The sequence below is a fragment of the Aspergillus foveolatus genome (genome assembly GCF_047715535.1).
Source record: "Aspergillus foveolatus strain CBS 279.81 unplaced genomic scaffold BDW70scaffold_100, whole genome shotgun sequence".
NCBI classification, from domain to species: Eukaryota; Fungi; Ascomycota; class Eurotiomycetes; order Eurotiales; family Aspergillaceae; genus Aspergillus; species Aspergillus foveolatus.
This window is the reverse complement of record NW_027396164.1, coordinates 27,614-41,550: the sequence shown is the minus strand read 5'-3', so window position 1 is coordinate 41,550 and position 13,937 is coordinate 27,614. Positions and strand designations below refer to the sequence as shown.

The following is a 13,937-nucleotide window of genomic DNA, read 5'->3' as shown; positions in this document are numbered from 1 at the left end:
CAATCACGTTCTTTTTCCCACCCCCCTTCCAACACAGCCTCACCTTCGCTGCTCTTAATAATCAATGAGGCCCCGTCTAGAATTTTAGAGGCTTTTTATAATGCGCAGCAGCAGATTAGTTACTAGATATCGATGGGTAAAAGCGCCTATAGCATTTTTATAATCTTTACAGGCTGTTATCGCGGATGGTAGTTCCGAGGCTTGTGTGCTAGTAGTAATTGGTTAAATTGGTCAATGTTAATAGTACATTCATCGTAGGTGCAGGAAGTACATGAAACATAATGACCCCATGAAGGATGTCAAGTAAGATCCAGGGTAAGCCAAAGGGTTGAAAAAAAGAGAGTAGAGAAGGAGAAAGATAAAAAACTCGTAAGGGTCTCACGGCCCATATCATAACCCGCGTTAAGCCATAAATAATCGGTTTTTGTGCTTGTCATACTCGAAAAAATTATTCACGTCGGTCCACGAGCAGGTTAGGTTAAGTCAGGAATATAGAGCAGTAGGTAGGTCGTGCATATTCGTGTCCATATATACAGCAGTTGAGTTAGGTTTTGCGGCACGATACCGGCGACCAGGGCGGTATGGGAGAGAGGACGAAAGATGTGTGGTGCGGCGTTTCTTCCTTGACAAGGCATATCAGTCGTTTTTACTCTCTTTGCCGAGACCCGGAGAAGCAAGTGGACTCCTGTGCGGCGAAGGGGACAGGCTGCGCTCCCATTCTGCCATGAGATTCGAGGCTGTTCGGTTGAGTTTGGAAGGCGCGGCCTGCGTTAGAGCAGGCCAGGGAATGCCGTCTGAGACGCTGGGGTCGGGGATGTCGTGGTGCCAGTCGCCGAAGCTGAGATTGTAAGTTAGAAATGCACATGACAAGGCAAGCATCGAGAGAATGATTACTTCACTCTCACAGCTTAAAACTACAATCAACCTACCTGGTGCTTGTTCGTGGACTACTCGCTTGAGTGACAGGCGACTGGTCCTGCCTTGACTCGATAGTGGAGCGGCTCGAAGAGGGAGTATGCGATTTTTTAGTCGGCTGCGGTGTGCTATCCCAATCATCCCATGTTTCGTCCACGTCGAGCGTGGTGGGAACGCTGGATTTGTGCTGACCGTGACTGTTCGCCCCGCTGGGGGTTGAGGGAGTTCTGCGAGCGTTTGCGGGCTGCTGCCCAGAAGAATAATCAATGCCGAATTCACTCCAGAACGACGCGTCTATGTCCGCCGACTTGGAGCCTTTACCAGTACCAGTAGTTGCCTTTGTTGATCCGGGGCTCTTCCTTCCTAAGGATGAGCGCGACGATGTCTTGTCACTGCCACTGCCAGTTTGCACAGATAGTCGGTCTCGGCTGCGCGAAGTAGAGCTGGAATCGCGTTTGCGAGGCTGCATTGTTCGTGATTCGGTTGCGTTAATTCCTTCGTCACCGACGGTTGCTTGCCTGATGTCTTCCAAGAATGTCCAGAGTCCCTCTCGCAGATCTGAGGCCATCTGCTTGCCGGTGCGCATGAGGATATCACGGGAGGCAGGAGATCCTGGCATGGCTTTGCGCCACTGGGTGACCATGTCTTCGGTTGGTGCCGTCGGAGTGCGGGTAGGAACTCGGTCAACGGATGGCATGGTGGCTGATCGTGGAGGCCGGCCTACACGATCATTGTCCCCCTGGCCAGAGCTAGACTCAGAGAACTTGCCGCTCATAGAGCCCGTAGTCGGAGAGAGCAGAGACAGAGCTCGCGTATGAGAGCCCTGAAACACCCGTCGTCCACTAGCCGAGACAGCAGAGCCATTAGCTGCGGCTGCAAGCACGCTCTGGCGTCGTTCCAGCTCCCGGCTGAGTCGAACTTGTGGAGGGACCGCAGAGGTTGCACTGCCGCTGACACTGGTTTCCCTACTATGCGCACTTGCCGCGTTTCCATCGGGAACCTTGTCCGGAGACCGGAGAGGCAACATGGCTTCCGCTCGATGGTTGACTTCCGTGCGTTTCCTTGTTTTTTCGGACGTAGACCATTGCTTCTTTAGCGAGTCCAGCTCCGCTTCCGCGCGTTGTAGTTCCTCGCGCAACTCCAGCACCCTCCGCTCCTGGGACGCGATCGCTGTTAACAGACTCGTGCCGTCATCTTGACCATCGAACGGAGAAGTGGCTATGGTATGAACGGGGCTTTGTCGTGCGGCGGACGACCGAGACACTGGTGTCATGGGACCCGACGGTGAAGACGATGCGCTCGGATCAAAAGCTGCCCCTGGGGCGATATTGATGGGGAAGTTCAACGTCAGGCGCTTTGTATGTCGCGCGGCACCGTGAGGACGAGGAGGAAGAGACGATCGCTTGGAGGGCAGCTGCCGGGGAGACGGTAGTGGTTCGTTATTCGTAGAGTTGCTCAAGACCCCGGTTGTTTGGGACGCTCCCGGCGTCGCTTCCGGCCGGTCCATTCCCGGGGATGTTTTCATTGCGGAACACCAACGAGGCAACGGGGAAGATCAGGGAATTTACGAAGACAATAGCGGACAGATCATGGCATTCCTGCAGGCAACGGGGGCAGCCGAGTAACGAAGGACGAACGAATCGAGGCGAAAACGAAGGGACGATAGACAAGAGCGAGAAAAGAGCGTGGGCGTAACGAGGTACGACTGAGCAACGGTGATGGGAATATGAAATAATAAAAGAAAAGAAGTCAGGAGAACGAGAATCAGAATTGCTCTCGCTGTCGCCGTCGGAGCCCAGACCGTCGTTAAATTAGTGTTGGTGCAGCCACGCGTATCCTTTCCGTTTCAGCTAGTTCAGGGGCCGATCGGCAGAGAGCAAAGCGGAAGTATTAATGTGACAAGCGGCGGTAATTTGCGACAGTTATCCATCCAGGAGATAAAAGGGCTGGATGTTCGCAAGAAATCTGGTGTGTTTGTCGGCGGGAGTTGGTGATGATGAGAAAGCAAGGGGAACGACGAAGTTACGGTTGACAGTCTAAGCACTGTTCAGCTGAAGCTCCGACTGTCGAATTAATATAATTCCGGCAGATCACAAGATACTGATGAATTATCTGTGTTAAATTGGTCTGTCAACTTTATAACATGGCGAGGTCCTATTTAAATGTACAAGAATCAAATCGCAGTCCTATAAACACCGACACCAATGTACCTCACAATATAAACCGTAGTCCAAAATGAGCAATGAAGGGAAATGAGGATGCCCTGTTTATTAGAAACAGCGGCAGTTAATCACTCAAAATAGAAAAATTCAGGAGAACAAATCATCGAATCCACCCAGAACCCAGTTCGAGGGATGCACTCCAAAACAGGGGCAAGTTAGCGGTAGTGTTGTGGTGCAGACGCGGCATCGGGATGGCAGTCTGCTATTATCCTCCTAGTCGCTGAGGATGCGAAGACTTCGAGTAACGACAGTGGCGGAACGAGGGTATTATGATAGAAAAAGTGAGCGACGTAAGCGACTAAAGCGACGAAAGCGACGAAAGCGACGAAAGCGACGAACTGGTAATAAACGCCTAGGACCCTTTTGTACAGCAAAAGAAAGGTCGTCTTAAATCCCGGGCCATCGGTTGCGAAGGCCTTCAGACCACCGCTGGTAGAGAACATCGGACAGTTGCTTGACATGTTCCATGCCTGGTACTGACTGGCCGGGGAGATTCGCGAGCTGTGGCTGTGGATTCGGCTCGGCTACTGCAGCAGACTGACGCCGCCGGTGGCTTTTCAGGTGTGGGTTGTTCTGTGCAAGAACCAGACGAGGCCTTTGTGGGGATTCGGGTGGTGGACCCTGTGGGACGAGACTTGACAGCTTGGGATCGCTGACCCAGATCCGTTAGCACATGCAGTTCAGGGAATTAGGGGCAGTTGGTTTACCTTAGCAGTTTCTCATTAGTGGCTCGGAGGATGTGGTATAGGCCTTCTGGGTCAATCATTTCTAGGTCACTCCAAGCCTCAGCAAGACGAGAAATCGCTTCCCGCTTCTCCTGGTCTCCAGTAGTCCCCAAAACCTCCTGGCAAGCGTGACCTACAGCCTTGCTGTATGCTCGACGTCCCAGTTGAGCTTCTTTGCTGTTGGTTTCAGAGTATATAGACTTAGGACTCGCATTTTCGTCTCCGGTAAGCTGGTATGAGGAGAATGAATCCTCGCTTGGCGATTTATCAGATACGCGACGGAACTGACGGACCGTGGAAGGGCTATTGCCAAATGTCAAGTCCACTCCTAGTGGTTGCTTAACACCGCTGGACCGTCGCTTCGGTCGTCGCAGAGACGGGCTGCGGTCGGGTGCTGGAATACGGCGGACCGCAGTACCGTTTGCGTACTTCTGGGTTGATGGGCTAGAGATGCGAAGATTTTCCACCATCTCCGCAGACTCATCATATAGAGGGTCGTGGATGATGGAACCGCTGTCTGAGACGTCAGAGTCCTCTCGGATAACCATGGTAGGTGCTTTGACTGTGTCAAAGACCCAGCCGTCATCGTCTGTGAAATGTGTAATTGTATTCCTAATGAGTTAGCTCGCGAGGCTTTGCAACATAGGAAAGACACATACAAAGATTCCGCATAGTATTTCACATTCCTTGAAACACCGCGTCCACTGTCCCAGTCCTGCTTCCGGTGAATAAGCTCCTGCAGAGCCTCCGTCTTCCCAGCGTTGCGGATGAACTTGTGCCTCAGAAGTTCCTTTGCGCTGGGCCTGCGTTCCGGGTCTTTGGTCAAGCACTGCGCGATAAAGTCTTTGAAAGCACTGCTGTAGCCGTCACCCTGTAACCGAGGAGCTGGTTCTTTGGGGATCAGGAAGAGCACCTTCATCGGATGAATGGCAGCATGCGGCGGTTCTCCATTGATCATCTCCATAGCGGTAATGCCCAGAGACCAGATATCCGCCTTGTAATCGTACCCAGATTGTTGGATCACCTCCGGTGCCATCCAGAACGGAGTTCCGACGAACGTATTGCGTTGCGATTTGATGTTGGTGAGCTGTGCCGCAACGCCAAAGTCCCCCAGCTTCACTTTACCAGTGTGAGAAAGGAGAACGTTAGCCGCTTTAACGTCCCGATGTATTTTGCCTTCGCTGTGCAAGTAATCCAAGCCAAGTAATAGCTGTTGACAGACGATAGCAACATGCGCTTCGTTAAACACGCCCGGTTTGAGCTACGTCTCGGTCAGCCGGCATCTTCCCAAGTCAGAGTCAGTCGGTTATTACCAGGTCAAGACATGATCCGCCGCCCAGATACTCCATCACAATCCACAATTTATGTCCTCGGAGGAAGCTAGCATGATACTGAGTCACGTAGGGGCTCGCGCACGTCGCCAGGACGGAGATCTCCTGCTGAATCTCTTGTATATCATCTTCGCTTGACTCGAGATCGATCTAGACGAGCGTAAAGTGTCAATTGGAATGTATTGGTAGGCAAGATACACTCCAGAACTCACATGCTTGATCGCAACAATTTCCCCGGTAGACTTGTCAATCGCCTTGTAGACAGTACCAAAACTTCCGCCTATGCGACGAAACGGTCAGAGAAAGTAATTGGTCCAATTGTGTCCTCTCCACTCACTTCCCAACTCCTCCATCATCTGGTACTGGCTCGCCATGTTATCGGCCATGGTTCGCGACATGTCTGCCAACCCTGATTTTTTGAACTTGAAGCTTTGGATGGAAGCTGGTACCTCGGGCTCAGCTCGAAGCTCAATGGAAGGTCAGGGGTGGAGACCAGGAAAACTTCAAAAGCAAAACAAGGCGCTCGGCGACCCGCACAGCTACCTGATTCCTGCCCAGGGGGAAGCTGTCGCTGAGCTGAACAGGCCGAAAAACCAACCTGAGAATAAGAAGTAATCACTTCAGCAGCGGAGTCCGGATTACGGAGTAATTCAATGTTCTTGAGTCTTGAACACTGAGGGGCCGCTAGTCGTCGCACCCAATGGATAGCGACTCCGATCATCTATCCGTCGCAGCACAACAGAGCCCCGTAGTGCATGGCAACGGGCCGAGGGGCAGCCTCGGCATAGGCTGAATAAGCAGCACAAACATGAGTTTATACATAGCTTTTACTCTAGTTGTTACTCTAGTTGAATTGTTACAGTTGAGACATACATAGTACGAGATCTCATTGACGGTATGTGGCGGCTTATTATATGTACTTGTAAGGGTTCAAGATCCCGTTCTACTAGCAGTTAGCAACAGTTTGGAAGAAGCGACAGTTTTGAAGGTTGGTGTGGGAGCACTCACCGGATCATATAAGTCCTTCAGTTGTTTCATGAGCTTAAGATTGGTGTCATTCTGGCTGTATCCAATGAACTCCTTCTTCGCAAGCCCAAGACCGTGTTCAGCGCTGATGCTGCCATTTCGTTTTTGAATCCACTCATAGACCCAAGGTTCAATCGCCTTCTCAACGTCCTTACTGTACTGGCGGACTGCGATGTTGAGATGCAAATTTGAGTCACCCATGTGGCCATAACCGACAACCGCGCGGACGGGGAACGAGTCATCATCACCAACAAAGCCCATCTTCGTCAAGCGCTCTCGGCAGTCATCGACCAGCTGGTACAGTTCGGGAAGGGGGATCGAGACGTCGTACTTGTAGGTTCCGCCAAGGTGGCTCAGGGCCTCCGTGATCCCTTCTCGCCAGCGCCAGATGCTTTGAAACTGGGTCTCATCTTGGGCCAGGACACCATCCGCGACGATACCCTCACCCATGATGCTCTCCAGGAAGGTCTCCAGTTTTTCCATGTCGTGCTCGGCATTCGAGCCACTAGTCTCTACCAAGCAGTAGAAAGGGTATTCGCCTTCTAATGGGAATTTGTTGCCTGTGCTGGTTTGCACGAGCTTCTGACTGCGGCCGTCCATAAGCTCAAATGCGGAAAGAATCTCAGACAGTTGCTTCTTAGCCTCGCCAAAAGCCTGGCGGACCTTATCGTAGCTCTCGAGACCGAAGTAGGCAACATTGACGGCTTTCGGGCGGGGAGGGCACAGAATCGAGACACCAGTGATGATACCGATCGTACCCTCAGACCCGATAAACAACTGCTTCAGATCGTAGCCCGTGTTGTTCTTGCGCAGCGTTGACAGGCCGTCCATGATTGTTCCATCCGGAAGCACGGCTTCGACACCAAGAACGGTTCCATGGAGACTGCCATAGCGAAGCAGGCGAAGGCCTCCAGCATTAGTGGCCACGTTGCCGCCAATGTGGCACGAGCCTTTGGCACCGAGGTCGAGCGGGAAGAGGTGGTGTCGCTCAGCCAGGTACTGGTCAGCAACCTCGAGGATAACACCAGCATCAACAACCAACACACCCGAAGCCTCGTCAAATGACCGAATCTTGTTCATCCTCGAAGTATTGATGACGATCTCGTCAAACACAGGCACCGAACCCCCAACCAATCCCGTGTTACCACCCTGCGGGACGACGGCCAGTTTCTTCTCATTGCAGTATTTCAGGACCTTGCTGACCTCTTCCTTCGATTGCGGTTTCAAAACCAGTTTCGTGTGCCCACGGTACTTGCGCATCCAGTCGCCATTGAAGGGCTCGATATCGTCCGTGGCATCTGTTGTTACACCATCAATCACCGCTGACTCAGAGCCCAGGAGATCCTTGAAGTACTTCACATCCTCCGCAGTAATCTGGGCGAACTTATGGTTCCTTTTGAGCGTGGGATAGGCGTCGCTTGTGTACTTCACTTCCTTCGTTGCTCGTCGTGCAGGTGCTTGGGAAAAGCAGCGAGCGGCCGGCACAGGGAGTTGAGAGACGAGGGGCCGCCCACTGAGGCGCGGCTTGGGCATGCGAGCCCGTCGAAGGGCGACTGAGAAATTCCTGGCTCCAGACATAGCGCGATCGTTGACAATAAACCCAGAGCTCGGTGAGAATCTTCGGGCTGTCAAAAGATTCAGTCCGTTCGGAGTCCGCTCCGAAAAGCTTGCTTATTCAGCGCCCGCTGTTCCCCGGTATCGGCATGTATGAGCGGCGTACAGAGATGCGCACATCCAACGAATGAGAACACGTTAACACGACACTTCTCTGAACCGCTTAGTACTAAGATATCCGCTATGGCGGAAACCTTGCTCGGGAGCTTCCAGCATTCTGTGGCTAGAACCAGGAATCTGGGTATCGAGTTCAGGCAGCTAAGCAAGCAGCGATATGAACCCCAGATTGCCTTCTGGTTTACAAAACTATAAGGCTATCTATTCTCGCATCATTCCCTAAGCGGATATGTCCTTGGAAACGATCTATACACACATGATCAGCTAACCTTCTGCTAATCAACTCTCCTCCACTCTTCTTTGCATTGGCGCGCTTTCAGATATGACAGGATATTTGGATAGGACGTCGAAGTGTAGATTTAGCTGTTGAGCATTGTTGTGCTCCAGAGTAGGATTGTATGTCAACGAGTCCGGATTTTGCGAGTTGTCTACATTGGCCTTGCTGCAGGAGAACATCGACCCAATCGTGTTCTTAAGTTAGACAAGCTCTTTTGAGGCTCTTGCCAAATCTCGGAGTCGCCCAGCAAACTATACATAGCAACCGGTGTTGATCTGGCGTAATCTGGTGGATTCTCCGACAGTCGATTCTTGGACATGGAGGTGTCCGCCATATAAGGTTACGTCACTCGAGTGCCCCGCCTGTGGGAAGTTCTTCAGTCAGAAGAGCTCCAAGTCCTGACACGAATCCTCTGAACCTGGCCTTGCAATCTCTGTACACACTCAGAACATGGCGACAACGGTACTTGTGACAGGAGCTACTGGCCTTTTGGGTCGGCAAGTTTTCGACAAATTTAAGCGCTCCGGATGCCTTACTGTTGGCCAGGGCTTCTCGCGAGCCAACCCACCTACTATCCTCAAATCTGACCTCGAAAAGCCGGATGACATTAAGGGACTTCTTGATGAAGCTAAGTATGTGAGACAATGAGCCCTGATTTTGGGGGTGCTGCATTGAGTGTCCCTGAGGCAATAATCAATTTCGTGCTAACGCCTCTTCTAGACCTCAGATCGTTATCCATTGTACGCCCAGGCACACCTAGAGACCTAAACCTATGTTGAAACATAAAATTGACAATTTATCTAGGCGCCGCCAACCGGTCCCCCGATCTGTGCGATAAGGACCCCGAGCGAGCTCGCCGGGTCAATGTCGACGCTACTCGCACCCTTGCAGAGTTAACAGCGGAGAGGAATATTTTGCTAGTCTATATCTCCACGGACTACGTCTTCCCTGGCGTCGAAGGAGAGGCACCATACGAAGCAGACGCGCCGACAAAGCCCCCGAACTTGTACGGTGAACTGAAGCGGGATGGTGAGCAGGTTGTGCTTGAAGCTACCAAGAAGAGCGGAATGGGCATCATCCTCCGTGTACCAGTGCTGTACGGCACAGCAAATGAGAATTCTGAGAGCGCGGTCAATACGCTAGTCGATTCCGTCTGGAAAGCTCAGGATGAGAATGCGGCCATCAAGATGGACGATTGGGCACAGCGATACCCTACTAACACTGAGGACGTCGCACGGGTATTGCGCGACATTGTGATCAAGTATCTCAAGGAGCGCGGTCAGATTATGAAGCTTCCCAAGATTCTTCAGTTCTCATCCGAGGACAAGATGACAAAGTACGAGATGTGCGAAAAGTTCGCGGAAATTTTGGGTGTGCCCTTCAAGGGAATGATTCGTAACAAGGAAGGAAATGATCCGAACGCGTCAGTCCAGCGGCCGTATGACACCCACCTTTCGACTAAGGTGCTGAAGGACCTGGGTATTGATGTGCAGACAGTCGACTTTGTCGATTGGTGGTGAGTACCGATCAGGATCGACGGCTATTTGCTGCAACCTACTGGCAGGGCTAACGCGAGACAGGCGAAAACACTTGGACGCACAGAAGAAATGAAGCGACTCTCATGAGGGACGAGCATGAATTTGATAGATAAGAAAATGTAAACAGCAATTTGCCAAGAGTCTTCCGAGTGCGTAGTGAGCTTTTATTGTCTGCTATTCTACAGGACGAGACATGAGGCAGCAGGCGAGCGCAGTGAGTGACAGCGTGAGAGGACAGGATTCGAATCTGTCGCTGGAATCCATAATTATAGCGGATATATTGAATCGAGAACGCTACATCCTGGCCAATATTACCAGCATCCTCAGCGGTGTAAGCGCATAGCCGCATCCTTTTACTTGCCAGTTGCCTTGCAGCCTTGAATCGGAGTGTGCCGAGTGCGCCAATCACGTGTGGAGTCTCGACGATCCGATTTTGAGAGATCAGTCTGATCCAAGCTGACCAGGATAGAAGTACGATGCAGATGAAGTCATGCAGGAACGTGCATTTCTTGTTATTAATCAAATTTTCGTGCTTTGATAGCGTGACACACTGGAGACAAGCAGACGCACCACGACAGTCTAGGCGGCGGAATCTAATTCCATTCCCCAATGATCTCCCGCACTGTGTCCGATCCTCTTCCTCCAGCCTTTACCACCAGAGGAGAATCTTGACGCCTGATTCCAGCCCTATTCCAACTTTTCCAAGTTCTTGACACAATGGAATCATAGTAGAGCTTCAACTCCCCACTCCACGCCAAGCACTAGGACCACAGGACCAGCCTTAATTTCGTCTGAGCGCCCCTTGCCTGGAGTAGGTGGTTCGCACTGCAGATCCACCGAGTCGCAAAGCGAGTCCCTGACTTAAATCTCCGCTATACCCAGGCGCCTAGTTGCGATTGCAATCGACTCCTCGTTTTGCTTTTTTGAGGCCGCAATTCGCTTTGCCTATTTCTGGGGTTGGAATCAGGCCACCGATTATGAATGATCAAACGTTTGTGAAACATTTCTGCAGGCTATAGGGGGAACGGCTTCTTTCTCTTCGATTCAACTCAACCTACTCCCCCTTCCCACTGCTTGAACAGAAGGGTTCTGCAACTGTGATTTATTTGTCTTGGGTCAATCGCTCGTCTGTGCAGTGCGCTGAGTCGACTACATCTACAGACCGCAAACGGAGGGCCGAAGCCGCATGCGACTATCACACAAACCGCTAGTTTCTCGTATTCCTCTCTATAGAGATCCCAGCGCCAACTCACCACGAAGATACCGGGACAGACAACACAGACATAATGACTACTGAGGCTCAGGAGTTTTCAGGAGTTGGGGCACAGGGCCCAACTCCTGCCAAATTCTCACGATACCGCTCCGTGAGGAAAGCAGCGTCGACCAATGCGCAGGTATTGGCTCCGTTGAACACCGCTATCCCGCCAGTGCCTACCCGCCAGAGCACACCGGCGACTGCGTCGCAAGAACATACCGAAATCGCAAGCGCCCAGCCTGCCACTATTAAGAAGAGCATGTCGCGTTACCGTCGTCAAAAGCCTCCAACGCCCAGTTCAACCGACGCTCTTCCCCTTCCGATGACCGCTGAACACGCCGTTCCCCTAACACAACATGCGACAGCTGTTTCCGATGACTATCCTTCGCGGCACCCTCACAAAGACCCCCAACGAATTGAGGCGACGAAGCTGCGGGGTAGGTTCACGGATGCGGTGCGACTAGATACACGCGGAAACGGATTTTTTGGAGGGAATGGAAGTGCTTCTAGCGAGGCAGAGCTTGATGAGCGGGAAAAGGATAGACAAGCGGCCATGGCGAAATTGACGGGTGGCTGTGTTGAATCGCCCGCCACTCCTTTAGCTCACCAGAGACCAGCCACACGGGGAAGAGCGGCCACGGACCGCGAAGTTAAACAAGGGTCGGATAATCTGAACGATTATGACAGCGCTGAAAGCCGACGCCATTCACATCATGAGCCGAAGCGGAAATCATTCAGGGATGCAATGAAGCTTCCGCGCGCAAAGGACAAAACAAGAAACGGCTCGCCTGCTAAGGGCGGAGGCGAAGCAACTGCTCCTGGACCATTCCCTGGGATCGATGCACCTGTCTCAGCAGTCAATGCTGGTGAGCGGAAAGTACTGGTGCAGTACAAAAAAGATATTCTGAAGCTCAGTGTCAGCCCGTCAACCTCAGCCTATGACATATTAGTATCTGCCTCCGGAACGATATCGGAGATAGACCCTCCTCGGTTCATTCTCATGGAATCCTTTACTGCACATGGTTTGGAGCGCCCTTTGCGGCAGTACGAGTGTATTCGAGATGTCATGAATTCATGGGCGCATGATGCGGAAAATACTTTAATCATCGTCCCAGCTCCGAGTGTCCATGCACTTGACTTTCTCGCTGCTCAGAACGTGCCGAAAGACCCGCCAATGGATGCCACTTTCCACATTTACTACTCCCAAAAACCACGGAAGTGGGACAAACGCTACGTGACAATTCGATCAGACGGACAAGTTGTGTCGTCAAAGAAGGAGATGGCGAAAGAGCAGATCAATGTCTGTCATCTCTCAGATTTTGATATTTACTCCCCAACATCAAGCTTCCTGGCTCAAAAAGTAAAGCCGCCAAAGAAAATTTGCTACGCTGTTAAGAGCCAGCAGAAAGCGAGCATGTTCCTCACAACTGATAACTTCATTCATTTCTTTTCGACCAATGACAAGACAATAGCGGATGGCTGGTATAAGGCTGTCCAGAATTGGCGCAGTTGGTACCTGATCAACAAGCTAGGCGCGGGCCGGACTGAGGACAACGATGAACCGACGCAAACTGAGCCAGCGCAGTTCCGGTCAATTCAGCCCCTTCTAGCATCCATTGACACTGCTGAGGAAGAGACATCCACTGAACGTCCCCGAGCGCGGCAAACGTCCTTACGAAGGGGACCATCCCGCGAGCACGGCCCGCCCCCGTCGTCCTTCCCCAAGTCACTTACAAGCACAACGGAAGTAGAAACATCCACTACACAGACACAGTCATCAGGGGAGTCCCCATTCTCTGCCTCCGGGCTCCTAGGCCGAACCTATACGCTGCGCCAAAAGGCCATGAAAGAACGAGAGGACCGCGAAAAGCGCGAGGCCGAAGTCCTCTTCCAGCATGGTCTCATCGGCTCCAACACCGCTACCGCTACCAGTGCACCTCGCCAGCGGTCACAGCCAGGGAGTCGAACGAACAGCATAACCTCCGCGCAGGCCCAATCTCAGCACACTGATTCAGAGTCCTTGTTAAGACGATCGCATTCTGTCAAGCAAGGAGGTCAGAAACCTAAGCCTCTTGTCGATCTCACCCCTGTCTATCAGGAGCCCCCACAACATGCCCGCAAAGGAAGAGGAGTCGCGGTTGACACAGGTGGTCCTCTGATAGACGCCGCCACGGGTCCAAGTATTGAAATGGCAGGCGGCATCGTGATCCCTCCAGCAAAGACATGGCGCCGACCAACTCTAACAGGACATGGCCCTGGTGTCCCAAGTCCACCGCAAGAACCACAATCCAGCACTGAAGCGCAAGTACGGACTCGCAACCGCTCAAACACAGCGCGCAGCCATCGGCACGGTCATTACAATGCTGCAACTACGACCCCAGTTACTCCTACTTCACCACCCGACCTTGGCAGCCCCCAAGACCAAGTGTCAGCCTTCGCCCCAAATAGCCTTCTCGCGCGTACAGGATTAGCAAGCACAGGAGTGCCGGTCGGGCACGGCGTGGCGACGGGAGACCGCAACGCTACGAAACCCATGCTAGACGTAACGCCGCAGAGTCCGTTCGCGGAAGGGAGTCTATTGCGCGGGTTGTAGGGCTAAACCTTTTTGTGTCTACTCATATTTTGATGATTGTGATGATGAATTTGTGATTTTACGACCTTCTTTCCTTTCTTTTTCTCCCATTTTCCTTTTCCTTTCCTTTTCCTTTCCTTTCTCTTTTTCTTTTTCTTTCTTGTCTCTTTCTATGTTTCTTTGTAGCTTTCTATAGCCTTTTTCACCGGTCATCTAGCGCTCATGCATTTTGTTATACCCCTGTGGCCGCGTTTTTTAAAAGAACGTCGCTCAGTCTCCGAATTCCCCAGCAGTTTGGCGTGAAAATGTTTCCGTTGGCTTTCTTTTTTTTTTTTTTTTTTTTTT

General features: G+C 51.9%; 5 protein-coding genes across 5 annotated transcripts; 2 read left to right on the top strand and 3 right to left on the bottom strand.

Moving 5' to 3' along the window:
* Positions 1 to 206: 206 nt before the first annotated feature.
* Positions 207 to 952, bottom strand: BDW70DRAFT_144550 (uncharacterized protein). Its single transcript, XM_073738275.1, has one exon. It carries the CDS (start codon positions 877 to 879, stop codon positions 637 to 639), a length of 243 nt encoding a protein of 80 aa, XP_073591474.1. The 5' UTR covers positions 880 to 952; the 3' UTR covers positions 207 to 636.
* On the bottom strand, positions 678 to 2,605 carry BDW70DRAFT_9649 (uncharacterized protein). Its single transcript, XM_073745299.1, has 3 exons — positions 1,237 to 2,605; positions 930 to 1,159; positions 678 to 838 (listed from the first exon to the last, which is right to left on the bottom strand). The coding sequence occupies exons 1-2, from the start codon at positions 2,438 to 2,440 to the stop codon at positions 1,053 to 1,055; spliced, it is 1,311 nt and encodes a 436-aa protein (XP_073591473.1). The 5' UTR covers positions 2,441 to 2,605; the 3' UTR covers positions 678 to 838; positions 930 to 1,052.
* Positions 2,606 to 3,524: 919 nt separating this feature from the next.
* Positions 3,525 to 7,797, bottom strand: BDW70DRAFT_154012 (uncharacterized protein; the record flags this gene model as incomplete). Its single annotated transcript, XM_073739753.1, has 9 exons — positions 3,525 to 3,789; positions 3,845 to 4,474; positions 4,522 to 5,072; positions 5,176 to 5,343; positions 5,406 to 5,473; positions 5,531 to 5,635; positions 5,687 to 5,694; positions 5,813 to 5,877; positions 6,202 to 7,797. 9 exons carry the CDS (start codon positions 7,795 to 7,797, stop codon positions 3,525 to 3,527), a joined length of 3,456 nt encoding a protein of 1,151 aa, XP_073591472.1.
* Positions 7,798 to 8,638: 841 nt separating this feature from the next.
* Positions 8,639 to 10,221, top strand: BDW70DRAFT_144546 (dTDP-4-dehydrorhamnose reductase family protein). The gene is made up of 3 exons (XM_073738274.1): positions 8,639 to 8,859; positions 8,948 to 8,967; positions 9,032 to 10,221. Exons 1-3 carry the CDS (start codon positions 8,678 to 8,680, stop codon positions 9,745 to 9,747), a joined length of 918 nt encoding a protein of 305 aa, XP_073591471.1. The 5' UTR covers positions 8,639 to 8,677; the 3' UTR covers positions 9,748 to 10,221.
* Positions 10,222 to 11,051: 830 nt separating this feature from the next.
* Positions 11,052 to 13,897, top strand: BDW70DRAFT_165830 (uncharacterized protein; the record flags this gene model as incomplete). Its single annotated transcript, XM_073741836.1, has 1 exon — positions 11,052 to 13,897. The coding sequence occupies one exon, from the start codon at positions 11,052 to 11,054 to the stop codon at positions 13,611 to 13,613; it is 2,562 nt and encodes an 853-aa protein (XP_073591470.1). The 3' UTR covers positions 13,614 to 13,897.
* Positions 13,898 to 13,937: the final 40 nt, after the last annotated feature.

What these genes read in the sequence shown, in the direction of transcription:
- BDW70DRAFT_144550 (XM_073738275.1), bottom strand. Translation starts at nt 879, where the DNA reads ATGCTTGCCTTGTCATGTGCATTTCTAACTTACAATCTCAGCTTCGGC.
- BDW70DRAFT_9649 (XM_073745299.1), bottom strand. Translation starts at nt 2,440, where the DNA reads ATGAAAACATCCCCGGGAATGGACCGGCCGGAAGCGACGCCGGGAGCG. An exon ending in AAAGGCAACTACTGGTACTG is followed by an intron (nt 1,160 to 1,236) that starts GTAAAGGCTCCA and finishes TCTGGGCAGCAG; the next exon opens with CCCGCAAACGCTCGCAGAAC.
- BDW70DRAFT_144546 (XM_073738274.1), top strand. Translation starts at nt 8,678, where the DNA reads ATGGCGACAACGGTACTTGTGACAGGAGCTACTGGCCTTTTGGGTCGG. An exon ending in GGACTTCTTGATGAAGCTAA is followed by an intron (nt 8,860 to 8,947) that starts GTATGTGAGACA and finishes CGCCTCTTCTAG; the next exon opens with ACCTCAGATCGTTATCCATT. An exon ending in ACCTCAGATCGTTATCCATT is followed by an intron (nt 8,968 to 9,031) that starts GTACGCCCAGGC and finishes CAATTTATCTAG; the next exon opens with GCGCCGCCAACCGGTCCCCC.